Source organism: Rattus rattus, chromosome 8 (genome assembly GCF_011064425.1).
Source record: "Rattus rattus isolate New Zealand chromosome 8, Rrattus_CSIRO_v1, whole genome shotgun sequence".
NCBI lineage: Eukaryota > Metazoa > Chordata > Mammalia > Rodentia > Muridae > Rattus > Rattus rattus.
The window spans coordinates 112,804,881-112,832,742 of NC_046161.1; the positions used below are offsets into that span (position 1 = coordinate 112,804,881).

The 27,862-nt window shown below is 54.1% G+C and overlaps 1 protein-coding gene across 3 annotated transcripts; it reads left to right on the forward strand.

Moving 5' to 3' along the window:
• Positions 1–1,322: 1,322 nt before the first annotated feature.
• On the forward strand, positions 1,323–27,862 carry Vipr1 (vasoactive intestinal peptide receptor 1). 3 transcript variants are annotated; one of them, XM_032911203.1, is made up of 13 exons: positions 1,323–1,529; positions 11,270–11,375; positions 15,601–15,708; positions 17,719–17,825; positions 18,420–18,523; positions 18,831–18,963; positions 21,987–22,140; positions 22,656–22,716; positions 22,953–23,022; positions 23,316–23,407; positions 26,040–26,169; positions 26,395–26,436; positions 27,002–27,862. In XM_032911203.1, the coding sequence occupies exons 1-13, from the start codon at positions 1,452–1,454 to the stop codon at positions 27,191–27,193; spliced, it is 1,377 nt and encodes a 458-aa protein (XP_032767094.1). In that variant the 5' UTR covers positions 1,323–1,451; the 3' UTR covers positions 27,194–27,862. The 3 variants fall into 3 exon arrangements, with proteins under 3 accessions (XP_032767094.1, XP_032767093.1, XP_032767095.1); XM_032911202.1 differs by having other exon boundaries at positions 1,324–1,529; positions 18,417–18,523; XM_032911204.1 differs by lacking the exon at positions 1,323–1,529 and adding an exon at positions 3,340–3,471 and having other exon boundaries at positions 18,417–18,523.

The following is a 27,862-nucleotide window of genomic DNA, read 5'->3' on the forward strand; positions in this document are numbered from 1 at the left end:
CCTGATTCCTGTGCTCACAGTGGCTTCAGAAATCCTAGCCCTGAAGTGCTGAATGGCAACTACTAAACAGCTCCCTCTTCTGAAATCCTGTATCTGGAGAAAGGTCTGTGCCAACTAGCACATTCTTTATAGGAAGCAGACATTGCAGGGAGTGCCTCTTACCTCTATGCCCTGATGTGTAGCAGAGGACTGGATTCGGATCAGGGGGAGAGAGAGGGAGGTGCGGTAGACTAGGAAGGAGAGGACGGGGGAAGCCAGGGGTCGCTTCCAGACTTTTCTGTAACGGACCTCAAGGCCACGCCCACAGCCCTAGTTTCCCACGTTGCAGGTTGGGAAGGCTGGAGAGTCCTCGGGAAATTCCCGCGCCCCTGCTGGCCAGAAAGTGCCTGGAGACCGACTTCCTTCAAGCGGATCGCATACCCTACTTCGCGTAGGGACACGCGGCCCTCTCCACCGAACTCCGCCCTTCCTCCCACCTTCTATCCCACCGCGCCATCAGCCCCCTACATCCCCTTCTCACCATGACCACTCGAGCTCTCGGAAAGCCATCTGCACGGGTTCCCTGAAAAGTCGCGCGCAAAGGGCTACCAGTCGGTGACCCCGCGCCGCACGCTAGCACCGAATAATCCGAGCCCTAAGGACAAGCGTCGGAGGGAGATCAGCCTCAGGTCCCCCGCTGCCAGCCCGCCCAATCTTGGACACTGGCACTAGCTCCTGGGGACTCCAGGAGAACGGATCTGTGGGCAGTTTGGGCCCGCGAAAGGGTACAGGCTTCGGTCCCCGCGCGGGGGCGCTGAAACATTGACTTCGCGTCCCTCACGAGCTGCGCGGGCCGAGACTGAGTGCTCTGAGTGCACCCTGCCCTGGGAGCGGCCTGGAGGAACCCCAAGTCGGGACTCCCTTGTCGCAGACGGTTCCAGCAGCGTGATTCGCGGACCCCATCGGAGCCCAGCCTGCAGCCCCGTAAAACTGCAGTCCTTCTCGTTCTGGAATCTGGGTTGCAAGCTGGCGTGGGAACCAGGGAGCCGGCCGCTGGACCCCCTGGAGCCGACGACTAGAGGAACTCACGCCCGGGGACCGAGGGTGCGGCCGAGCTTGGAAAACGAGGTGCAGGCGCGGGGAACTCTAGGCGGTGTCGAGCCCAGCGTCCCTGCAAGGAGCCCAGAGGACGCGTGTTAGAGAGCAGCTCCAAACGACGCGCACCTCTAGCGGGACTTTGCGCTCACGCCCCCAGGGCGCCCAGGCTCCACCCCCTACCTGAGTCGAGGCACCGCCTCCGCCACGCCATTGGCTAACCCCTCCGCCCGTCAGACGAGCCCCCGCCGCCCCCCCAGGGCCTGGAGCTTCGCCTCTTAGCGCCCGGGCCGCTGGCCCGCGCCACTCTCCCGCGCTGCACCAGCCACAGACCCCGTAGCCGCTCCCGGCCGCTTGCCGCCGGCTCTGGGCGGACCATGCGCCCTCCGAACCCACCGCATGTCCGCTGGCTTTGCGTGCTGGCAGGAGCCCTTGCCTGCGCCCTCAGACCCGCGGTGAGTGTGCGCCCCTCCACCCAGATCCCGAGGATGGGGGAATTGCGGGGGCGGCGGATCCGGGACCATCTGGCCATGGGGGGTTGGGGGGGCAGCAGGAACGCGGTTCTTCTCTCTTCTCCCGGTACCGGATCTAGCCCAGAGGCGTGGGAGCTCGGTGGCGCCGGGTCCCAGAGCTCTCACCATGAGGTGATCCCAAGGAGCGGTGGAGAGGTTGGGGGCGAGAGGAAGCCCCAGACTTGCCTTGCGATGAGTGCTTGTGGGGATACAAGGGGAGGGAGGCTGTGGGTGGCACGATCCAGTGAGATGGGAGATCCTACAGACTGTCGGGTGGGAAGGAGGTTGTGAGTGTCTGGAAGCCTCTCTGGGTGTTTTGTGAACTTGTGGGATGAAGACAGCACCGCATCCGACCTAGACAGCATTAGTGCCCGCACCCTGGGAAGGGGTCCTTGGGACCCGGTGAGACTCTCCTTCTTGTGCCCTACCTCCTCTAACTGTAGGATGATGGTGGGCAGGTAAAGGTCAGAGTTGGTGACAGGAACAGGCATGTGCTGGGAAAAGAAGGAGGGGCGGGCGGGCTTGCTCTACCTTCGACCTCTGCTTCCTCCCACACCGACATGTGTGTAGGTGTGCTCCCGTGGCTGTGGCAGACTCACCAGGGCCATGGGGCAGACACCTGGTCACCTCCTCTGAGAGTAAGGAAGACCTCAAGACTCAGAGTCCTCCTAAACCCGTTTTACAGAAGGGCAAAATGAGGCCACAGGCGCCACACCTGCCCCTGCCAGCCACACTTGGACAGAGGTGATCTTCCCCTCCCTTTGCTCCAGGGCTGTGGAACTGTTACTTCAAGGTTGTCTTTTCCTAAGTGGATTCCCGTCTGGAACAAGCGGGCTGCCTGGAGGAGGGTGGGGGAATCTTGGTCACCTAGTGGGGTTTATCCCATGGTTCCTCCCTTATCACCACCTCCACCAGGGCAGGGATCAGGACATGAATCTGTTTCCATATAGCTGGTGTCTGGCACACCCTGCCCTGGGAAAGTTCATCCCCTGGAGAAGGTGCTGCCCCTTGAGAATTGGCAAGGGTTGCCCCTTCCTCCCATTCATAATTCCTCCCCAAACTCCAAGCTTCATCAGACTGGGACCCTCAGTGTCACAGTCTTCAGGCCACCCTAGCAACCCTCCAGCCTCCCCAGCTCTGTCCCAACTACTCCATTTTGGATAAGCCAAGCATTTTTGGACCACTGGAGATCTCTGACTCCAGGTATTCATCCAGCTAGAAACAGCTTGAGCCCAGCCCCTCCAATACCCACCACCCCATCTTCCCGCTTATTTGGTGGCAACTCTGCCTCCTCCTCCATGGAGCCTTTCCTGGTTGCTCCTGATCTTGCCGACTCCGACCCCATCTTCCATTCCACTAGCCTCCCAGCCTCAGCTGTCATGTCCATCGTGGGGAGTCAGGCTAGTCCTCTTGGTCCACAAAATAAGGGGAAGGGACTTAGCCTAGCATGGACTGGAGGGGGGTCCCAGCTCCTGCTGTTCTCTCTCCATCCTCACTTTGCTCGCTCCTGGAATAGGCACCCAGTGTTCCTGCTCCAGCCGGACTTCGGGGGGGACATGTTATCAGAGTCATAAAATGGCAGCTGCAGAGTTCACAGCGGAGGCACAGAGCCTTATCACGTTGTTTATGGGGCCCTGCCTTGGCCTAGGAAGGGAAATCTTTGAACGGAGGAGAAGCCAAAAAAAAAAAAAAAAAGAAAGAAAGAAAGAAAGAAAAACTTCCAGTGTCCCAGAGGAGGAAGTGAAGTGTGTCCCAAGGCCTTCCATAGCTCCTCCCCCTGGGCAGCAGACAGGTGCCCAGTGCCAGGTTGGTGGAGACATTCAGACTAGAGACGCTCTGAGGTCCTACCTTGTAAGAGTCTCCACTGGAGAGCACACCACAACTGGTAAGCTCAGATCGATGTGGGGCGCAAACTCCTAGAACTGAGGGACAGGCCTGCTGTGACAGACAGACAGGGAAACCCAGAGGAAGAGGCAGGGCAACGTCCTGAAGTTTGACTACGCTGGCCAACCTTCAACTGCAAACTATGAAAGCAGCCCCCTTTGCTAGCCTGGTTCCTTCAGAGCCTGGATGGCTGGGATGGAGGGTAAGGCTTCCTGTTCCCCAGGAAGGTAGAGGCTACCTCACCAGAGGAGTCCTTTCTGGACACTACTATCAGCCTTTCCAGGGTCTGCCTCCACTATTGCCCAGTCTTCTAGCCTCAGCAGACCATACTGTGACCTTTAGGAAACATGGCAGCTACTGGGACAGAACACTTTCTGGAATAGAGACAGCCTCAGTTATGTCTGCCCAGGACCCCCGGGGCACGCCGAACGATGGAATTCTCTCTAGACGTGTATGCCTCCCCATCCTGGGGTCAAGAGACCTCGCCTCCTCTGAGGCTTCTGTAGCTTGTGTGGGAGTCACAGCTTAGGACAAGAGCCTTGGATGCTGCCCTTCCCCACAGCCATGGCCAGTTGGCTTAGGAAACATCTTTGATATTCATAGAAGGGCCTGGTTTCCTCGTCTCTGAAGGAACAAGAAAACCCTTGGCCCAGTGTGAAAGAGAATCGGAAGGCAGGGCTGGGCTGGAACCAGCTCCACATTTTGGCTGAGAACTGATCTTAGGTCTCAAGTGAGACAGGATTGGGTGTCCAGACAGGACCTTCATGGACTCTGAAGGAGGAGATGACAGTGAAGATGTCAGGTGGCCCATGTGACAGGTCACCTCTGCTCCTTGGTCCTAAGCAAGGATAAGGAGTATTAGGATAAAGCTGTGAGCGGCGGCTCACGCCTGCATTCCAGCACTCAAGGGGCTGAGGTAGGAGGAGTGAATTCAAGGCTGGCCTGGCCTCCTTGTATACTCCACACCACCCATAACTCAGCTCCAGGGCATCCTCCTGTGGCCTTCTTGGGCACCTGAAGGTGTGTGGTGCACCCACATGCACTAAGACGCGCACACATGCACATAAAAAATTTTAAATCTTTGTAAAAGGATAGTATAGTGAGTATACAGATCTCTCCTAGGTTCAGCGTCGGCTAATTTCAACGTTTAATGTTTACGTCATTTGTTTATTTTGGCTAAAATATATTTGAGTCAATTAGAGGAATGTTGACCTTTATAACTCCTTGGTTCCAAATTCGTCTGTAAAGTCAACGACCACTTTTCCTGTGTGCCTATGTGACACTCTGGTCACACCTGACACTAGTCTGTCTCCCTCGTTCCCATATTTAACTATTCTTCAACCACACTTAAGCACCACAGGATGACCAGGGGCATCTTCCGAGGGTTGTCCCGTCGCCATGGCTCTTTTGTCTGACTGACGGTCAGAGAGCCCGCTGGCCAGCATTTGGGGCGAGAGTGAGGTGCGTTGGCAGTGAGCATGGCGCAGGGCTTCCCCGGGCAGGACCATGCCACTATGCATTCTGTCTTCTCTGGCTCGAGAGTCTAAGATCCGCATCTCTCAGGAAGTGCCTCCTCCTAACTACCTTCAAAAACAAGTTCTTCCGGCATAACAGGTCACTGGGGGAGGGGAAGAGTCCGCAGGCTGGCATCTGCCTGCGAATCGAAGACTTGCAGCCTTGGGCTCCTTGGGGGTTGGTGTGCAGCATTCTGCAGGTGGTACCAATACTAGCCCCACCCACAGATCCTGGTCCCTCTTCTCCAGAGGTGCCCAGGACAACAGGAGTTGAGCGAGGGCCCCGAAAGGAAACTTCCCAACCAGTGCACTGAGATGATGCAGGTTGACTGGGCTGAGATTTCAGCAATCATGAGAGCTCTTAAAAGTGTTTATTCTGTGTATGTATCTCTGTCTGTCTGTCTGCCTGTCTGCCTGTCTGTCTTTCTCTGTGTATAGTAGTGTTGTCATTGTCATCGAACAGAGCTGGGCCTGGTGACACACACATAATCTCAGCACTGAGGAGACTGAGGCAGGAGGATTGCCAGAATGGTTTCCAGATTAGAGCCATCGTAAATAAGTGTCCATATACCGTCACAGAAAAGTTCCTGTAGGGCATCCCTGTTGTTTTCTTGGGTCAGTGGCTAGGCTGACTAGCCAGATGTACACCACTGTACATGGCTTTTACCTGGGTGCTAAGGACCCAAACCCAGGTCCTCATGCTCACACAGCAAATACTTTACAGATGCCGGCATCTCTACAATCACCTGGAAAGCTTTTTAACCCCCAAATGCAACTCTGTACCCTGATTTCTCTGCTTTCCTCACTTTGCACACACACACATACACACTCACTCACATAAATCAATGCACACACTCACATGCACATACTCACGTGCACACACTAACATGCACACACACACACACACACACACACACACACACATACCTGTTCAAGTTATACTTTTCTCACTCTGAGCATACAGCTGTCCTCAGGAGGAGCCATGATTCACAAGATGTGGATTGGCAGAGAGGGAAGATTCATGTGCTTGGGAAAGAGGCATGAAAATACCAGGAAGGGAAAAGAATTCAGACGTGCTAGCGATGAAGGGAACAGGAGACTCAAAACCTCTCCGTTTGGTTATGGTTGCCACTTGTCAGTGGGTAGGGCATTCAGACCGCCTGCACATTTGAAATGCATGTGACAGGAACAAGCCTGGCCTGGCATGGAACTGGGATAGGGCTTTGGTCACAACTGCAACCTACTTACAGCATCCCCTACTGTGAGGCATGGGTCCTCGGCATGTGAAGCCAGATAGGATAGGCTCCTGCTGTTGGGAACACTAATGTTTGAGGAGACGGGTGCAGACGTGTTTGAGTAAATCATCCAGCAGTGGCCACCTGTCTGATCCAGGATCTGTGGTCCTCACAAGGCTCTGCCACCTCCCCAAGACTGTTCTTCCTCAGGGATGGTGGCTGTGCCATGTTCCTCCTCAATGCTTACAAAAGATTTTTATGTGTGTGTTTGTGTGTGTGTGTGTGTGTGTGTGTGTGTGTGTGTTGTGGGGTTGTGGTGTGCATGCTTGAGTGCATGTGTTGATATGGCAACACAGGTTAACTTACCATACTTTCCCACCTTTCTCCCAGGCTTTCCCATGCCCTCACCAAGAAGATGTGGTCTTTATTTAGTCTTCTACAGGGCTTCTCCCTTCCTCTGGCCATCAGGGTCTCTCTGTGGCTATCAAGTGATCTTGGGTTTGGAGGGCTGTAGGGGACATGCAAATGGATAGCAGTGTTGTGATGGCTTTTATATAGGGCTAGTGCAATAGGGAAGGCAACAAATAGGACCAACTGCTGCCGATTTCCCATCTCCTCTGGTGGTCCCAAATTCCATGACAGGTCACACTGCCACAAGTCATTCACAGTGATTCTTAGAGCTTATAATTCTGCAGACAGCATTTTCCCTGGCTCCGTCCACCTCGTACTCCCTTCAGAGGTCACCTGTTCCCCAAAAGACTCTTGCTTCCCTGTATCCAACCATCTATAATGTGACAGGTCTTCACAAAGTGTGAGTCCCCCTACTCTCATCCTTCTGGACCACATTTTTAAGGGTCTACCATAGCCTAGGAATCAAAGCTCATACTTCAAAACTGGCATTCTTCCCAAGTTTAACCCCAACTCATATCCATGACTCCTCACAAGATACTCCTAGAACTCCTCACCATATCTACACAAGGTTTCCTGCAACCTCCAACATGGGGCTTTCATGTCTGCCCATCTGTGGGTACCCTGGGATGCTGATCACCCCTTATTGTCTGACTCTTTCCTCATTCTGTATAAACTCTCTCTTCAACCCACCCTGATGCTCACTGTCTACCTAGATCCCACCCTGGAGCTCATCCAGTGATCAGCAAGTTTGGCTCTATTTGGCCAAGGAATTTTCCAATGTCCACTGCGTGTGTCTGAAGTCCAGAAGGATAATGCGGATGTTTAGAAAAAGGAAACAAATGGGAGAGGAAGTCCAAGGTCTGCTTGAATTCCTCAGTGATAAGGGCCAGAGGGAGCTGCCCTGGCTCTGTTCTCCCAAGGGTCGTGGTTGACCAGATGGCCAAAGGCAAATCTCTGGCAAAGGATTGATCCTACACAGACTAGAATCAGAGACATAGGTCCTATCTGGGGTTGTGACTTACTGGGTGACCTTGGGTCCTTCTCTGGGTCACTGTTTCCTCTACATTCTTCCAGATGGGTATTTTACTCAACTCAATTTTGGTAAAGACAGTTTAACTACTGGGTACCATACCTCTTCATCCTCTTCATGGTTCACAGCTCTCCGGGATTCCAGACTACCCTGGGGACTCCTGGATCCAAGCCCCTCTCCTCTCCCTGACCAAAAACCATGCTCTGGGGTAGTACTTCTGGAGGGACAGTTGCATGATGTCAGCCAAAATTCTGTTCAAGATTAGGAGGCAGAAGTGGCTCAGAACTAGGTGCCCCACAGTGATTCAGAAAGGAATATCTGGGAAGATGGTTGTTGGTAACCGACCTGCCACGCAAGCATAGTACTTGAGTTGGATCCCTGGAACCCATGGAAGAAACAGGAGGAATAGAGGAAGGAAGGAGGAAGGGAGGAAGGAAGAAAGAAGGAAAGAAGAAGGAAAGAAGACAAAACTGAGGGGCTAGCAGGAACATGAAATCTCAATGCTGAGGAATGAGAGATGGGTGCATCCCTGGGGCTTGGGAGACAGCCCACCCAGTATGTTTAGCATGTTCTAGGCCAATGAAAGAACAATAAGGTAGATGGTACCTGAGGAACAGCACCTGAAGCTAATCTCTGGTCTCTATATGCACATTCACATTTTTGCACATGTACACACATATATATGTATGTATACATACACATATATGTGCATTACATATATGTATGTATATGCAATGCACATGTATGTGCATGTATATGTACATATACATGCATATAAATGTTTAGATGCTTAGAAAAAGGAAAAAATGGGAGAGGAGATTCAAGGTCTGCCTGAATTCCTCGGTGGTAAGAACCAGAGGGAGCTGCCCTGACTCTGTAACTACCACTTGGCAGTCTTTGTGGTAGTTACACACAAAGACTTAAGAGGGACCCTAAAAGAGAGGGGCAGCCACTGTTCTGTCCTCAGACTACAAGAATGGACATATTGGGTTCCTGGGATAGGAAAATTAACTTGAGCCATAAACGAGGCTATTGGCTCATGTTGTGGGAAGATCTAGTTTCAGACATGGCCCGCCTTCCCTGTCAGGGAGCTCTGGGTTTTCTCTGAGTCCATCCTGCCAACCCTCTGTGGCCTCATCTTCATGTTCTGTTTGTCAACAACATCACCACAGAAGCCCCAGCCTCTGATCCTTTGAGGTTTTTTCTGATCCAGTGGGGAGAATTAAACCTACTTGCCTCGCTTAATCCAAAGTCCCAGGCGTGCGAGCCTTCTGCCTCAGAGGAGCCTGCCTTGGGCTGCGTGCCAGGCGCTGAGGCTGGGAATACTGACTGACTTAAGTCTCAGTCACACCAATCTTCTGCAATCTTCACCAAGAGCAGTGACCGAGTGCGGTAGGGGTGGGGTGGGGGTGGGGGTGGGGTGGGGTGGGGGTGGGGGTGGGGTGGTTCTTCCCAAATGAGAACCTGGGACCAGAGGAGAGGAGAGGAGAGGAAAGCTCGTACGTACGGCACATGCACAGACACATCTGGTATCCACACAGCCCATCCTGCTTTCACACCACTCCACGGTGTGACACAAGGTGACAATGTGAGGAAGATCCTGAGAGTCTGGGATAAGGCTGCAAATCCAGCTGCCCACAGACTGGTGCCCAGGAGGATGTGAAACAAGGCAGAATAGTGATGGATAGAGGTGGCCAGCCAGCCTGACTGCCTCTTTCAGAGGTGCCCCCAAACTACCCTACACCCCACACGTGGGGATGAGCCGGTCACAGATCCCCGAAGCCACGTGGCAACAAGTATTCTAACTGAAAAGATGGGGCATGTGATCCCTAAGAGGACACAGAGGCACCGGTCTCCTTCAAACCGCCTGTCCCTTCTTGGAGCGGTTCTGCTGAACGAGGCTCTGTGACAGCACCGCGCTCCTTTCCGTGTGGCGAGTTGAAAAGGGACTCAGCAGGCCACGTCTGGACCCCAGTTGGCTGGGTACCTGTGTTTGCTGTGGGACATCCAGGCCTAGACAAGTAAGGTGTGGGTGGCGGGGACAGATGAAAGTGGAGGTCTTCCCGTGGATCTGGGCCAGGACAACCACGGTGCTCGCTGGACCACTGGTGACTTGGGAAATGACGAGGCTCACAGGAACAAGAGAGCTATTGTGGTGGAAGGGACCTTTTTCGTAGTAGTAGAAGGGAGCCTGCCCCTTCTACTGCCCCACTGCCTGGGTGCAGGTCAGTCACTGGTGTTGGCTCACACAGACCACTGGTTGAGTTCTATGTTCTTCGATGCTGCCAGCTAGGAGGTCCCCTTAGAAGGAGGAAATACGGGGAAGCCCCCATGTCTGTGTTACTTCGGCAAGGCGTTGAGTGGGAGGGGCGGGGCAGGGCGGGGACAGGACTGACGTCCATTTTCCAGGCAGAGACTGAGCCCCGGGTATAAGTACTGTAAGGTACACTCGGAGTCTCTAACCCTGAGGTCGCTGGAGTTTTATCTAAGCGCTGGTGGAGGCTGATACTCTGCATCCCAGGCAGACGGGAGGAAACTGACAGAGGATTCCCAAGAATAGCAGCCACTTCCTAGTGTCAGAGTCAGACCGAAGCTGTCCCAGTCCATCTGCTTATCCACAGAAGCCTTTACCTTCTCCACACCCACAACCCTCCAAGGCCTGACATTTTCCCCTTGGCCCCAGACAGCTGCTACTCAGACTCATATCTACCCCAGTGCTGTGTCTTGCTGTGATGTCTGCCCACCTCACCCTGCCCTGGGTCAGGCTGCCGGAGGGTGGGGGAGAAGCCAGGCTTCTCCATCGTCTCCTCTCCCAACTTTGCAGAGGCTCGGGAGGCTGCTTGGGGGTCTGCAGATTTCTTGTGGGGCTCCGCTTACTTCCTTAAGCCTCCCTGGTCCTTGTGGACTCTATGTTAGCTTTTATTTCTCTGTGGTGAAGGAGCTGGTGAGGTCTGGCAAGAAGGGTCCGTATTGCTTTTCCATCTCCATGAGCAGGAAAGAGCAGAGGTTCCATCCATGAGGGAGGTGCTGCAGCCAAGCTCCCTCGTTCTGCCTGGGCTTGGCCCCAGGAGCTGGAGGCTGGTATCCAACGTCCTATAACGGAATCGCTAGCAAGGACCCACCCATGCAGGGCCAGAGCAACAGAGCCTAGGGATCAACTCAAGACTCTGGGGAAAAGCTCTTTCCAGGGTCAGAATCTTTACAGTAGCAGCCCCGTTTGGGAGCCAAGAGATCTGAGAGGGTTCTCAAGGCAAAAGCTGGGGTTCGGTGAGAACGTTTGGGGCACACGCGTTGGGATGGAGGTGCTGTTTAGGGCTGAGGTTGAGGTTCAGTATGGGTTTGGGGTGATGCTCAGTCTGGGGCTTTTGTAGGGTATAAATTAGAACCTGGGATAAGAGTCCATCTGGGCCTAGGATGGGTTATAGACTGAGTTGGGGCTGGGGTTCAGTATGAGGCTAGGGTGAAGATCTTAGCCAGAGTGGACATCTGGTGTGGAACTCAGATCCCCCCCCAGGCTGAGCGCTGGTTCCACCTTGGTTGGCCCAGCTTGGCCCCCTGCTCCTCAGGTCCGTAGCTGAGGCTGACACCTTCTGTCTGCTTTGTCCTCAGGGCAGCCAGGCAGCCAGCCCGCAGCACGAGTGTGAGTACCTGCGGTTGATTGAGATACAGCGTCAGCAGTGCCTGGAGGAGGCCCAGCTGGAGAATGAAACCACAGGTGAGTCTGGGTGTGAGCAGAGGAGTCCCAGGTTCCCCCATGTCACCAGCCCCGTCCAAAGCATGAGGCTCCCACAATAGTCAGTCAGATGGGGACCAAGGGCACAGGTCATACCCCAGAGCTCTGGGCCTCAGACCCAGCAGAAGGGCTACAAGATCACCACACTTTCCTGACCCCATCCACATCTGGAGATTTCCCAGCTCTTATCTGGGAACTGCCTTTAAGGGTCCAGCCCTGGCTGCTGGGCTACCCAAGGAGGGAAACAGAGGGTACTCAATGGTAGAGGCTTTCCATGATGGGACTGGTGGCTTCTGTGAGCCCCATCCACGCCCACCATGGGGGCACCCCAAATCAACTCTCTCAACCCCTGACTTACCTAGAGCTTAGAAGAGACCAACTGGCCATACCACGCAGCAGCCCATCAGGATAAATCGGAGAGAGCTCTGTCTGCTTGGCTTGGCTACTCAGGGTTGAGCAAGTTTGAAAAGCTGTCTGGTCTAGGGAAGCAGAGGGGCTAGAAGAATGAGAGGCTCAAAGCTCACTGTATTGGGAGAGAGCTCGCATGGTGGGGCAGGGACAGTTAGGCAGCCGGGCCACCATTCCAGGTCATCTCCCCAGACTGGGCTTACGGTTATATAATGGGAGCAGGGCGCACCTGTCCAGCTTGCTGGTTCCTGGCTCCCAACAGCACCCTGAAGCTGTTATGTAATCTTTTTGGGTCCTTCCTTAAGCCTGGTGCACAGACCTGAGAGGATGCAGGTACATAGTCTCACTGATGGGCCTGGCCTCAGCCACACTTTATGGCAGGATGGCCCCTAACTCCTGTGACCCTGAGACTGAAGTCTGGGTCAGCGGCTGACTAGACCTGCTTACTGCCAGGCTGCAGACTGGCCTCAGCAGGCCTCGAGATCATGGGCAAAGCCCAAGAAGCTCCATCTCCAGACCCTGGGCCCCATTGCAGCTTCTCTCCAAACTGGTCCCCAGGGTGGGGACTGGCCACAGTCATGATCCCAATGAGGTCACTGCTGGCACAGGGTGCCTGTGAAGTGCCAGTGCCTCATACACAGCAACCAGACCAGGGCCTGGAAGAGGGCAGGCCTAGGTGTGCAAACTGTGTCTGCCCTGATGCTGCTGAGGTTCTCGCACACCTACGTTCACATGGGTGCAGGTGGGCACCCCTGGCCTGAGTCTGGCTGAGGCTGGGCCCCGGCCTTCCGGAGTCTATCTCTCTGCCTGCCTGAGTGTCTCTGTAAGACGGACGTCTGTATCTGTTTAAACCTGGATATGACAGGTGTGCGCTGTCCCTGCCTGTCCGTGCGTGGGTGCACCAGTGTGTGTTCCGTCTGTGCATTTGTGTCACTCCGTCTACCCACGTGGTAGCCTCCCTGTGCTCGTGCATGCAGATTTGCATGGATGCCTGGGCTCAGTATGCCTGAGAGCACATGTGAGTGTGTGTCATTATGTGCAGGAGATTCTATAAAATTGACTTACTGGGACCTCTGTGCCTGCCTGACTCTCCATCCCCTATCTCGGTTGGGTTTTCCTATTGGGGTCTTAGCCCTGAGTGGGGAAATCTCCCAGACACACAGTCATTTCTAGAAACTAAACATTCGAATCACTGTCTTTCCTCCACATGGCATCCCAGCCCAGCTGCCCCAGCAAACCAGCCCTGAGGTTTCCCCCTGCAAGGAGCCTCCCAGCCTGCACCCCATGGGCTTCTTTTCCTCAGTTCTCTGCCTGCTTGCTGACCTGGGCCCAGTACCAGTTCACAGCATGCCATTGGCTGTGCTGCACTCAATTGAGGACAAATGCAGCCTCCCCATGGGCATGGCCCAGTCTCTTCTATTCTTTCTCACCTCTGGTTGAGCTGAGCACAGGACCCAGGACCCACCATCCCTGGACAGACACACACACAGACACACACACACACACACACCACCACCACCACCACCACCACCACAACACCACACACACAGAGAGACACACACACACACACACACACACACACACACACACACACACACACACACACACACACACACACCACACACCTCCAGCTCAGGCTGGCAACCCTGAAAGCCTGAGGCCTGGCAGAGACCCAGACACAATAGCTGGCCTGCAAAACAGGGTGTGCCTGGCACTGTCATCAAGGGTACATAAAGTCCAGCGGCAGCCAAATTCCCAGAGAAATGCTACCAAGCCCTGCAAACCAGGAGAGGAATGTGTGAATAGGCGAGAGACTTGCCACACCTCATCCTGCCACATTGCCTCCGTTTCCTCATCTGTGAAATGGACTGGTTATATAAGCTACTGATTTAGAGGCTGAAACAATGTTGCGACATTCCAAAGCTAGGGCTTACTGATGTTAATTGAAACAGGTCATTAAAATCGTAGGCAGATGCCCAGCCTGAGGGGATTCTGTAAGTCTTCCTAGGAGCCAAAGCAAACTGAGAGAGAGAGAGAGAGAGAGAGAGAGAGAGAGAGAGAGAGAGAGAGAGAGGAGTGGGGAGACTGAGGGGTTAACATGGGTGGGGGTGGGGGGGGCACAGGAAGAGAGGCTGCTCTCTGTGCGACTTTGTTAGCCATGGGTGCAGGTAACACCTGACAGCTGTAGCACCTGGAAGGCCCTCCCCCTCCCACCCCACTCCCTTGGCTGCCACATGACTGAGGCACTGAGAGTCCTGCTTTTCCCCCAAGGTGCATTCCTTCACCTCGTCTTCCCAGGCCCCCTTCTTGAGAACTTGTGAACCTTCGGACCTGGGCTGGTCTGGGCTTGGCCCAGCTAGCATTGACTTTGACTCTGGGGTTGGGTTTCCTGAGCAAAGCTGTAGGGCTGGCAGCGTGCAAAGAGACTAAACGTCCTCAAGAGAAGGGTCTGGGGAAGTCACCTCACCACAGGGGCCCCCCGTTGTTTTAGACACCCTTGGCATCCTCACCCGCCAGTCTCAAACCCTAATAAACCTTCAGTCACGGCCAGACTGCAGTGCTGGAAGAGCCAGCTGCCAGCAGTACGCTCTACTGTACCCGGAATCCTACGGCAAGCGTCTCCAGCACTGCCTTCCCTATTATAAAACAAGACTCAGATGGCGCACACTGGTGTTTTGAAACAGTGACAGTCTCTAACAGAGCCTCTTGGGATGGCGCTTGCTTTTTTGTTGAGTGTGGATTAATAGCCTTGTTTGTGTGGAGAAGGCAGGCTCAAACCGCTGGGGCTGAACTGCTTGAAAACGCTGCCTGTAATTTGGTAATATAAGTTTTTTGAAATCTTAATGTCTTTTTTCTTACAAACCGTAAAAAAAAAAAAAAAAAAAAAAAAAAAAAAAAAAAAACCGAAGGCCACGCATTGTGCTTCTGGAAAACATGCACGGCGCTCTATCAAAGGAAGCGCAGAAGGAGCAATTTATAATCAAATGCCGTGTGCATGTGCAGGCGTGATGGCAGTCAAAGATAAGAGGGGACAGTCTGAAGGTTGTGCCTATAAATACAAGCTCTGCGAACGAGAGGGAGCTATAAACACAGACTGAAGTCTAAACCGTGCTCGTCTCTGACTCAGAGAGCACAGGCACGGCAGCAGGTGACACGGCTTCTGAAACTTCAACCGACTCCCGTTAAAGTTCAGAACAAAGTGAAGGGCAGGCTGTGTTCCCTTTTCTCCCTCACTGCTTTCCCCGGAACGCTCTGCAGAACTAAAGCCACTGCTCTGAGGACTTGGATGCCAGAGCCTCAGCTCTTGCCATTCAAAAAGACTGACACCCATGCAAGGGCTCAGTAGCTCATCCAGCCTGAGAGACAGTTTCCCATGGGGCAGAACCAGCTAGGCTCCCTGCCTGGCAGATCTGCTGCTTGTCCATCAAATGGGCATGTAGCTCAGTTGGCAGTTAGTGTGCGTAACAAGTCCTGGGCTGAATCCCCGGCACCGTATAAACTAGGCATTGTGGTGCACACCTATGATCTCGATAGCACTCAAGAGACACAGACAGGAGGACCAGAAGTTCAAGGTCTCCCTCAGGGCCAGCCTGGGCTACACATAAATAAATGATGCCGTGTAGGGAAGTTCTATCGCTGTTGGAGAGAGGACGTTCTTTCCTTCCCGTCAACATAAGACCTGTGCATCCTGAACGGGCATGGCCTTCACTCAGACGAGAGCCCCTCTAAGGAAAGGAGGAGGAAGAGAGTCCTCACTATGCTCACTTGGTGTCACGTGCCCTCTGCCTTCACCCCACAGGCTGCAGCAAGATGTGGGACAACCTCACCTGCTGGCCGACGACCCCGCGGGGCCAGGCGGTAGTCCTGGACTGCCCCCTCATCTTTCAGCTGTTTGCCCCCATTCATGGTAAGAGCCCTGGGCTGAAGGCCAGAAGCTGTGCATGGGGCCAGCTGGGGACAAGGGTGAGGGTGGGATGTTGCCACTTAGGGAAGTGGGAATGCTGTCTGAGGGGCTAGAGAACACCGGGGGCATCGTGGCCAAGAACGGCATTGAGTCTGGAGAAGAGTTGTGGGATTTGATTAGCTCTTCACATAGAGATAAGCATGTGGGAAGGGCTCACTAAATATTTGCTCAGCAATTGATAACTGATTGACGGGCAGGTCTGATTGAGTTATGGTTCCCATGTTCTTGTTGTCTTGGTTGTGACTCAGTCTGCCGAGGCCCGGAACAGATGACCTTTGGGGCCCCGGGCAACCGTCACACAGCTTTGCTTACACACCTTGTCGTGTTCTGTTTGATCAAACATTCACACGTAAGGCAAAGGGGGACCTCAAAGCCACATTCAGTCAGTATGAACGTGGTGGCTTCCATCATACCAAGCTCCGCTACAGAAACAGTGGGAAGGAACATTGGAAACAGCCACCCGCCTGCCCCCTGGGAACCCCAGTGTTAGCTGGAGACACCTTTAAGTGTGACAGTAAACAAATGTACAATAAATGGGCAGAGTTCCTGGGAGGAAGGAAGAGGTGGGGCAGCCCCTGTGGCTCTCTGACACGAGGACCTGAGGGGACGTGAACAAGCTAGCTCTTCCATAGGCCCCCTTGCCCCACAGTGTATCTGAGTATGGAGATCTGAGCCCTCAGTACCCAATGGCCAGATGACCTTGTGGAGTGAGCAGCCTTGCAGCCGGACGTACTCCATGGGGCCAGCTCTGAAGCTGATGGAGAGAAACGGGAGACTAGGGCCTGTGACTGGAAATACGGAGAGAGCATGAATGAAAGAGTTGGCCTTCCATTTCAAGAGGGTCCTTTGCAAGAGTGGATAAGGTTGATGCCCGCCCCCACTCCTGTGCTTTGGGGAGACAGGGCTGAGGAAAGCATCTCTCCTGAAAGCACTCCCTCCCCACATACAAAGAGTCTAGTTTCCTATGGGAGATAAAAATCAGAGGGTAAGAGGGAAATATTCTACTGTGGCTGGATAAGATGCCTGCAGGAATCCTGGGGAGAGAGATCCATGGGTAAAACTCTTGCTGTGCATGTATGGGGAATCTGGAGTTCAGGTCCTTGTAAATACAGACACTTGGGGTGCATCTGCAATTCCCGTGTTCTCAAGACAGAGACAACCATTAAAGGCAGAGCAGACAGATGCGAAAAGAAAACCCTGTGGTTAGATGAGTGAATAAGGATCCCAGTTGTCAGGCTACTGGAGGTACGGAGCCCAGACAGCATCAGTCTGGCAGAGGAACCATTGAGGCAGGACATAGGACCAGGTACAGATGGATGGACAGACAGAGAAGTGGATGAATGGGCAGATGGATAGATAGGAACTTGAGTGGGCCATGCTGAGCGGCATTCTCTGTCCCCGACGTATACACTGGGTCAGATGACAGGTCAGCAGGGCCATTGTAAAGTTAGGCATCCGGCTCTTTACAGGGTTCAGGGGAGGGAGTTTTGCACCCTTCATTGGTCTGGTGTGTTTGATAATCTCTTGCCTGGCTCTTCTGACATGGAGTTAATAAATCCACAGACCCACATGTTCCTAATGTTCCCTGACAAGTGTGGAGCGTGATACCTTTCTGTTTGCATGACTAAGTTGCTCATCCGTCTGTGCCTTCAGTTGGTGCTGGACAGGTGGTGACTATGTACACAGACCAGAGTCTTTCTGCCTCTGCATTTGAGCTAAAAAAAATAAAATAAAATAAAGGAGCCAAATTCTGTTTTGCAAAGTGGAATCGCAGAGACATCTGCTGAGTCTGTCAGCTGGACAGCAGGGCCTCCAGCAGCCCCCTGCAAGAGCTTCTCACCTCAAGGGTCATGGAGCGGGAGCCCGGCAGCACCATGGACAGAACGAGACTCAGCTCTGGTCTGCCTCCTGGCTCTAGACTCAGTGTCCCTTCACTCTGTTGCCTGCTTCCAGGTTATAACATCAGCCGTAGCTGCACTGAAGAGGGCTGGTCACAACTGGAACCAGGCCCCTACCACATTGCCTGCGGCCTGAATGACAGGGCATCGAGTCTGGATGAGGTGAGGGGTTCTTGTGCCTCTGTTAATTCTGGGGTCCGCCCTCCTCCAGGTCACATCTCCCAAGACCCAACCCCTGGCTCCTTCAACAGGGTACACACAGGGCTTTTCATGTGGGTCACACCCAAGGGTGGCTAGCCCTGGAGGAGCCAAGACTGAAATAGATTCCCCCAAGCTGGTTCACCTCTCTACATCTGTTATCCCAGCACTTGGGAAGCTGGGGAAGAAGATGAGTTTGAGGCTAGCCTGGGCTATACACGGAGACTCTCTCAAAATTCTACTTTGAAACATGAGTGATTGACAAGTGGGAGTTGTGAGGTCTCCACTCTTTCCCGTGCGGATATCCATAATGCACGGCAGAAAGAAGAATCCATTCACCTCCTGTCACCCTCTGGGCACAGGGTCCATTTGTCCGTGAAACCCAGGGCTTGGTGAATGCCACTCAGCTGCTCTTGGGAGTCCTGAGCACAGCTTCCTTACATTAGGCAGGGGCAGCGGGCACAGCATAAAGCTGGCCCATCCCCATCTACAGCCCCAGTTTTGAGTCCCCCGCACCCTGACTCCTACCCACGATCCTTGCCTGCCTCCCTGCAGCAGCAACAGACCAAGTTCTACAATACCGTGAAGACTGGCTACACCATCGGCTACAGCTTGTCCCTTGCCAGCCTACTGGTTGCCATGGCTATCTTGAGCCTGTTCAGGTGAGGCCTGGTCCCAGGCAGTTCACAGTCTTTGCCCTTGCCTCTGCTAGGCCAGCCATCCCAACTCCAACAGCAGGTGGCCAAGATGTGGCCTCTGGAGCACTCTTTGTCCTCTTTCCTGTATATTGGGCACCAGAGGTAGAGCCTGCCAAAGCACTCTGGATGTACAGGAGGTTGGGGACTTGGCATGTGTCACCTTGGAGGTGGGGCTTGTAAACTGGAGGCCACACCTCCTCCCATCACCTTGCCAGCCAGGACGGGGTGGTCCAAGGCTCCTCTGCATCCCAGATGTACCTGCCCCTTGCAGGAAGCTGCACTGTACCCGAAACTACATCCACATGCATCTCTTCATGTCCTTCATCCTGAGGGCCACTGCCGTCTTCATCAAGGACATGGCCCTCTTCAACAGCGGGGAGATAGACCACTGCTCTGAGGCCTCGGTGAGGACCCATCTGACCCCACACACTTCCTCTTTATCCTTCTGCTCCTCATCCTTCTCTTCCCCCCCCCCTCCCCCTCCCCTCCCCCTCCCCTCTCTCCTCCCTTCTCCCCTCCCTCCCCTCCCCCTCCCCCTTCCCCTCCTTAAGGACAGAGACTTGTCAAATTGCACCCCCCCTTTCAGGTTTCTGTGCCACTTCAGGGTTCATATGTTTGTTAGTCAGAAATGCAAGTGGGTTCCTCATAGTCCATGCCCAGAGCCTCCATCCAGCCTCACCACGAGTTTCTGAGCTGACTTCAGGCCACTCCCTGCCTCAGTTTCCCTGCCATCTGTATTACGTCCTGCCCACGTTCCTCGCAGCTCAGCCTTCTGTTCCCTACAGCCAAGATGTCGCTCCTTACACCGCTGTCCTTCCCTGCCTGCTCTTGCTGCCTGCATCCCTCCGCCCCGTCCTGGGCTTTCCTAGGGTCAGGAGCTCAGAGGCCCTAGGAGGAAAGTTGCCAGGCACTGGAGAGTCTGTCTCTGTTTTGTTATTTTTTTTTCAATGCTGCAACAAGACACCTGGAAGAGGTTTTATTTGGTTCATGGTTGCGTGCTGCAGCCCAACATGGTGGGGAAGGCATGGAGGCAGGAGCGGTGAGGCAGCGCTCATGGTACCCACAGTCGGGAAGCAGAGAGAGATGAACTCTGGAGTTCAGTTCTTTTTCTCCTTTCTATTCAGTCCAGGTCCCCAGCCCGTGGGATGGTGTGGCCACCTCCTAATTAAGAACTAAATCTAAGAACTCCCTCTCAGTCATGCCCTGGGTGTGCCAGCTTCTGTCAAGTTGACAATATTAACCACCATAGTCTCTAGGGAACTCAAAGGACGTCACGCTAGGACATGGCTTGAAGTGGGACTCCTATGCCGTGTTCTAAGGACGCTCAGCCTCTGAGTAAGCTTCCAGATCAGTAGTGGGATTCCCAGGATGATGGGATCTCAAGTGGGGAGAGAAGCCCAGGGTTGACTCCACAAGCTGGAGCCAAGAGTAGACCAGGGAGAGGCCTGAAACTCCCAGGGAGCTTGTAAAAGCTCATGGGGCTGGCCTGCGTCAGGAGAGACTGGAGTGTGACCCAGAAAAGGATTTTCCGATCATAGGCAGGAGAGAAAGGCTGCTCTATGAGAATGCCTTGCAGACAAAGGCTTCGGAGAGGGGAGGCAGCCCAGATTCTGTGTGTAGGGGAATGGAAAATAAACGGTGCCTGAGAGGGCGTCTGGAAGCTGTGGAATGAGTGTTTCTGTGAAGAGACCTTCATTCAGGTCATGTCAACTGGACCACTTGGAACCCCTGATCACCCACTCCACGGCGCTTGGATTTCCTGCTGTCCTCACCTGCCTGGGCCAATCTTTACCAGTGCCTACGCCCCTCCCCCCCCCAGGAGGAGGAGCCCCTCCCCCTCGCTTAGTTTTCTGCCACTGTGATAAACACCACGAGGAGGAAAGGGTCATTTCATCACGCAGCTCACAGTCCTTCATCCAGGGAAGTCAGGGTAGGAACCGGGAGTAGAGGCGGGAACAGAAGTAGAGGCCGTGGCAGAATGCTACCTACTGGTTTGCTCCTCACAGCTTGCCCAGAGTCTGCCTTCTTATACCTGCCTGGGGGTGGCACCACCATGGTGAGCTGAGCCCTCCCCACTCCCCAGCAGTCACCAATCCAGAAAAGGCCCTGCAGCTTTTCTCATGGACCAGACTGGTGAGGACATTATCAATTGAGGTTTCCTCTTCCAGACAGACACCAGCTCGTGTCGAGTTGACAAGAGCTAGCACACCGGTTCAGCTTTCTCCACACTGTCTCTGCTACCACCCCCACCCACACTCCAAAGCCTCAACCTACACCTTATGGTCAGGGAGCAGTGAGTGAGTGGAGAACAATATGGAGAGAGGAATGAAGGCAGGGCCTTTGGAGGGAGCAAGGAGGTGGTTACCTAGGCAGGGCTGTGTGAGTCCTGGGCTGGCTCAAAAGTGGACAGACAGATGAATGGAAAAAAAATGGGTGCTTGTGGGTGAGTGGAGAGCCAGCCTAAGTGAGTGGGTGTGGAGACAGCTATGTGGGTGAGTGGAGAGACAGCTTAAGTGAGTGGATGTGGAGACAGCTTAGGTAAGTGGGTGGAGAGACGGCTTAAGTGAGTGGGCGGTTGATGGATGAGCAGACACAGTTGATGAATGGATGCTTAGGCGGTAAATGGATGACCAAGCTGTCATGAGAGGGGAGGTCAATACGCAGATAAACGGTCAGGCTTGGTAGCTCACGCCTATAACCCCAGGTGCAGAAGGCTGCAGTGTAACTGTGAGTTGGAAGGCAGCCATGGCTATGTAGTGAGTTCTAGATCAGCCTGGTTAACAGTGTGAGATTGACTGAAAACCCAGACAGATGTCTGGTAAGTGGGGCAGGTGAATAGGCAGCCAAGAAGTGTGTCCTCAGCTTTTTTTTTTTTTTTTTTTTTTTTTTTTTTTCGAGCTGGGGACCGAACCCATGGCCTTGTGCTTGCTAGGCAAGCGCTCTACCACTGAGCTAAATCCCCAACCCGTGTCCTCAGCTTTGACACGGTGACACCCCGTTGTTACCGGTCGAGTTCGTGCTGGAGAACCTCAAAACGCGGTTACCAAAAATATGACCCAAAAAAAAGAGCTAACATTTTAAAACAAGCTTACCATTTTGTGTTGGACTGCATCCACGGCTATTCTCAGCCACATGTAGCCAGCCACAAGCTGAGGATTGGACATGCCCAGAGACACAGGGATCCGTAGCCAGAAAACATACAGAAGACACACTGACAATAACTTAAGTTACCAGCTCGGCCAGAGGGCCTGGGATGTGAAGTCAGGATCACAGGGACGCCCACTGTATGCGTTTCAGGAGTCTGACTGGGAACTAACAGTGGCCAAGTTTCTGGGCACAACTGTGTTTGCTCGCCCCCCCCCCACAACCAGAGGTTGGGCAGTGAGGGACCTGCCACCCCTGAACCTCCCTCCGCTCCTCCCCACAGGTGGGGTGCAAGGCAGCGGTGGTTTTCTTCCAGTATTGTGTCATGGCCAACTTCTTCTGGCTGCTGGTAGAGGGCCTCTACCTACACACCCTGCTGGCCGTCTCCTTCTTCTCCGAGCGGAAGTACTTCTGGGGGTACATTCTCATCGGCTGGGGTATGGTACCAGGGAGGGGGCGAGGCTGGGGGAGGCTCCCTGGGAGGTGGGAGGGTACAACCCTAGCCTGGTTATGAGCTTCTCCGCTAACACTCACGAATGACCCCAGAACGTGTGACCCTGGGGCCCCTCCAACCTCCTGCGGCTGCTCCGTGGCGCAGCGCCTGAACAAAAACACCTGTTCCCCCTTTCTGATGCTGACACAGAGGGACCCTGTCAAACCTATAAGGGGTTAAAGATCATAAAAGAAAAAAAAAAAACTCAGTCTAAGTGGTCACAGACCCTAAGGCATATGGCGTCGTTAACTCTTAGAGAGTCTTTATAGCATGAACAATGTGCACACTGTACGTAGAAGCCCTAAGTGTCCACCCTTTTTTCTCTCTCCCTCTCTTTGTCTCCTCCTCCGAACCCTCTCCCTATCTTCCCTGCCCCTGTCTTTGGTTCCTCCTCCGAACCCTCGCCCTGTGTTCCTGCCCCCGTCCCCTTCTCTTCCTTTCTCCCTTGGCCCCCGACAGGAGTGCCCACTGTGTTCATCACCATATGGACGGTCGTCAGGATATATTTTGAGGATTTCGGGTGAGCCGATGTCCCATCTCTTCCCTCTGGCTGCTGTCATCTGGGGTCAGAGTCCCTGGGTCTGATGCTGCCGCCAAGGTTTGGCAGGTAGACAGACCAAAGCATCAAGCCCAAAGTAAGAGGGTGGAGGAAGACGCGGGAGTAGCAGATTCTGGGCTTGGGGGGCAGAGCCAAAGGCACCTGGGGACGGGCAACCCTCAGGCTGAGGACTCCTCTTACCCCATCTCCACGTTCAGGTGCTGGGACACCATCATCAACTCCTCACTGTGGTGGATCATAAAGGCCCCCATCCTCCTCTCCATCTTGGTAAGCCCTCTACTCACCACTGAGCCACCTCAGAACACACAGGAAAGGAGGGTTTTGGTCAGAAAGCAACCTCAGGTTTCCATCACCCACCCATGCTTCCAGCTCTCCCTCCAGAGCAGATAAGTCGGAGGGCGGGTCCCTGGGGATGCAAAAGAGAATCCCAGATGATTTGCCTCTAAGGGAGGAGCTGCCAAGAGGTACTATGGAGGGGTGGCAGAGCAACGGAGGAGAAGACAACCCTCCCCAGCTTCCTCTCTCTAAGTGACCGACACTGGGAGTCCCTCGTTCAACAGGTGAACTTCGTCCTGTTTATCTGCATCATCCGGATCCTGGTTCAGAAACTACGGCCACCCGACATTGGGAAGAATGATAGCAGCCCATATTCGTAAGTGTGGGCCCCAGCACCCGGGCTCCGAGCCTCCATCCTGAGTCCTCAGATCACCCCCTACACATCACCTCACACCCTTACACTTCCCCACAGCCAGACTCAGCCTCCCCTGCCCATCACCAGGCCCTCTGCACCTACATCTGCTATCCTGACACTCCATGTCCTTCAAGTTCAAACCGCTGCCCCAGAGAGCCAGAAGGGAGTGGGAACCCTGTGCCTGGCTCTCGCACGCTGTGCTTGGTCTGACCTGTCCCTGGTAGAGAAGGAGATTCAATGGATGCCCAGCAGGTGCTGCTCCTAGGAGACCCCATTCCACACGGAGGCAGCCACATTCAGTACCCACCAGTGATGATAATCTGATAATCGTCCTTGCAGAGATCATGCTGGGTGCAGGCTGAGAGGTCTCCAGGCCGCAGCCCGTGTCACATTCAGGATCCCCTAGTACAAAGCTCCCAGCTGTACAAAAGACAGATGCGCACTTCCTCACCCTCCAAGGTTGGGGTACACCACTATGGGGGGGGGAGGAGGTATTTTCTTTCCTGTTGCTGTAACAAAGTGCCTGACAGTCAATATAAGGAAGCAATCAAAGGGGGTTGGGGATTTAGCTCAGTGGTAGAGCGCTTGCCTAGCAACCGCAAGGCCCTGGGTTCGGTCCCCAGCTCCGAAAAAAAGAAAAAAAAAAAAAAGGAAGCAGTCAAAGCACATTCTAGTGCGTGGTTCACGGGTACCATCCATCGTGGCAGATACATGGCTTCAGAAACATAGGACAGGTAATCACCCTACATCCAGTCTTGAGGGGGAGATGAACGCCGGCACTCAACTCACCTTTTTCTTTTTATTCAGTCTGGGCCCCCAGCCCATGGAATGGTGTTACCAATAAATAGTCAGGGTGGGTCTTCCCACCTCAATCCCATCCAGAAATCCCCTCTCAGACGTGCCCAAGGTTTGTCTCCTCGGTGATTCTAAGTCCTGTCAAATTGACGGTTGATATTAACCATCGTGAGGGCCATAATTCATTGCATGGAGAAAGGAGGGGTGCTGTTCCCTGTGCTGGGCGCTGGGAGAACCAGCAAGTTTCCATGGAAATCAGAGTTTGCGGGCAAGTGAAGGAAACACAAAACATGACGAGGGTACCCAGGCAAAGGCTGTAGAGCCTTCGTGCTCACTGTGGCAATGGAGAATAAACCCATCATGTGGGCCAGATAAACCTGGCAATCCCACCAGGGCCATCCAGTCCTGGGATCCTAGATGCTCTTAAACTGGCCTCTGTTAGGGGAGTCTAAGCTGTGGCTGGAAGACTCCCCACTAGAGAGTCACGAGCTGCTGGATTTGGGATTCTGTTCTGAAACCCTGTGACTGTCGGCCCGAGGCTGACGCTTCCTCCCATTCCTGGTGTGACAGCATTCTGTCCCCAGCAGGCTGCGTGGGCAGAACATCCTTCTCTGTTCCAGAAGGAGATGTGTGGGGCTTGCCTGCTGCTGAGAGGCAGCACTCCGGTCCCTCACATGCTGGTGTCCTTTACCTGAGCCACCTTGTTTCCCAGAAGTCCAGCTACAGTGGGCTAGAGTCTGGGGGACAGAACCCAAACTGGTGGTGGCCAGGTCTGTGTGGGTGAGATGGAAAGGAACAGCTGTCATAGACAGAAGGGGGAGCTGGAGCTGGCCATCCCCAAGGAGGGGCTGTCAGTTCCCACTCTCCATTTAAAGAAAGCCTCCATCTGTCAGCCTCTGAGTATGGGATGGGTTCATGGCCAAAGAGGTGTAGCTGAGAGCCAGGCCCAAGAAGGAGGGGAGGGCTAGGGTGCACCTGCGTGGGGCGGAATTTCAGGACCAAGGCAGGAGAATCGGGGACAAACGTGTTTCTACCCAACCACAATCTACCCTGACCTATTCTCTGCCAGGGAATCAGGAAACTATGGTCCTCACTGCCTGCACCAGCTATGAGGTCTGTTGAGGGACATAGTGCCTGGAGGGGATGCTGGTCCCTCTCGTACCAGGGCAACAAAAGACAAGCTGGTCTTTCGGAGCAGGACTCTGTGTGCTGCTGTGAGATGCCGGAGGGATGCAGTTTCAGGAAAAGTGGTAACTCCCAGAGACAGGGCCCAGCAGAGAGCAGGAGCCATACGTCTGCATGTACTAACCTTAGGAGCAGTCATAACATGGAGCCCTCCGAGCCCTCCTGCACACTGGGCACATGTGGCCATCCCTGGAGCTGGGAAGACTCCATTTCTAGGAGCTAGTTCCGTGGAGACACCCACAGCACTTCTGAGGAGATGGCATCCCTGAAGGGTGACATTGCCTCACTCTTCAGCTGGGGACACAGACCAGGAGGAGGGGGATGGACGGGGAAGTCTGACTTCCTAAGTCTTACATAACACAATCCTCAGTGGCCTTCCTCCATAAGGGGGAGAAAGAAGGGAGTTTAATCCTCTTATGTGCGAGGAGGTGGGGGCAGGAGAGTAGGAACATTGACAGACAAGGGGCAGCAGTAAACGTAGCCATGCCATGGAGGTAGGAAGCCACTCTTCATCCTCACAGGGTCCGGTCACTATCAGCATTTGGTTTGCCCACACCCATCTACAGGTGTGGCTCTCCATACCCACCCAACCCCTCTCTCTCCCTATCCCCAGGAGGCTGGCCAAGTCCACGCTTCTGCTCATCCCCCTGTTTGGAATTCACTATGTCATGTTTGCCTTCTTCCCCGACAACTTCAAGGCCCAGGTGAAAATGGTCTTCGAACTTGTCGTGGGTTCTTTCCAGGTATGAATGTGGGTCTGAGGAATTCATCTGGGGCTGCCATAGGCTCTGAATTCTGGTCTTTTCCTTGTCCTAAGTTCTGGATAAGCACTCCCTTTGTGCTCAGTGCTTTCCTTAAGCACTGGGGTGGGGAGGGGTAAAGGGCTCTGGGGAAGCAGGGTGGGCTGGGTGGGGCTGGGAGTGCCCGCAGTCCCTTGGCCTCACCTCTGCTGTCCTCTTCCTCCTCAGGGTTTCGTGGTGGCCATCCTCTACTGCTTCCTCAATGGTGAGGTGAGTATCTCCCAGATCTTGGTGGGCAGGCTCAGAGTCTACAAACCTTGACGGGACCCTGGCAGGCAAAGATGGTTAAAAAGCTTGCCTCTCTCCAGGATGGTTCTCAGACTGCAGCACCCTAGTTTCCTGCAATCTCACTTTAAAACGCACCCTGATTGCTCCAAGGTCCTGAGGACTTAGAGCCTGCACTTTTACAAGCCCTGGGTGGTTTTAGGGGAGGGGATCCTATGCATATCAGAGGTGAAGAATAACTCCAGCTAAATGGGTGTGGGCTAAATTGGGGGTAAGACATCGAAGGAATGTGCAGTTGCTGCCACAAGTATACACTCACGTGGGTGCCTGGATGAAGAATTGGGGTACACTCCCCAGGCAGCACCCCTCAGCCTCCCTATACTGTATTTTGTGACCTTTTGCTTCCCTTCCCTCTCTCCAAGATCCTGAGTTGACTCTCTGGCTCCCAGCCCAGTCCCAAGCCTCCCAAGATAACATCCAGGCTTCTCAATTTAAGTTAGGGCCCGTTTAACTATGCTACACTGGAGGCTGAGTATTCTTCCCGCCCCAGGTGCAGGCGGAGCTGCGGCGGAAGTGGCGGCGTTGGCATCTGCAGGGCGTTCTGGGCTGGAGCTCCAAATCCCAGCACCCGTGGGGAGGCAGCAACGGTGCCACATGCAGCACGCAGGTATCCATGCTGACCCGCGTCAGCCCGAGCGCACGCCGCTCCTCCAGCTTCCAAGCGGAGGTCTCCCTGGTCTGACCGCCAGAGGCCGCCAGGCCCCTTCACACCCTCTCCACGCCGGCCCCTGGAGCAGAGGTCTGTAGCGACACCGTTGGCTCCAGCTTTTCGTAGGGACACACTCCTTTGCCGCAGCCAGGACCGGGTCTATGCTAGCTGGAGAGTGGGGAGCTCTAACCTTGGAGGATGGAAGGAGGATCCAGCATCAGGTTCCACCTCCCAAGGCCATTCTGCCAGTCATGCGCACAAAATCTGCATACACCTGGAAAGCAACTGCTTGCCCTCAAAGCTTTGGAACTCGCAGGGCAGAAGGTTCCGCCCACCCTGTGGTGCCTAGAATCCACTGGGACGCTCATGTCGCTTTGGGTTAAGCGTTGCCATTGAGACTCCTCTCTGAGGATGCAGCCCCCTCCCTGCGTTTATCTGCCAGCTCTTCTGGGTGGGTGAGTTCTTCTACCTCAGGCAGATGGTTATGACCTGGAGTTTCAGTTTGGGGATCGCAGCTGTGTTGTGGTCCTCTCTCAGGATGGAATTGTCCCAGTGTATCCTCAGACCTGGGAGCTCAGGGACACCTCTGGGGAGGGAGAAGACAGCCCCAGTCAGTGATCACCAAGTGACTTTGTCCAACAAATAGGACCAGTCCCACTAGCCTTATGTACAACCAAAGCAATATCGAGCTGTCTGCTCTGG

Bases quoted from the DNA above. Each gene is read 5' to 3' on its own strand.
- Vipr1 (XM_032911202.1), top strand. From the start codon at position 1,452: ATGCGCCCTCCGAACCCACCGCATGTCCGCTGGCTTTGCGTGCTGGCA. The intron at 17,826-18,416 runs GTGAGGGGTTCT...GCCTCCCTGCAG, and splicing joins GGGCATCGAGTCTGGATGAG to CAGCAACAGACCAAGTTCTA. The intron at 22,141-22,655 runs GTATGGTACCAG...GGCCCCCGACAG, and splicing joins GTACATTCTCATCGGCTGGG to GAGTGCCCACTGTGTTCATC.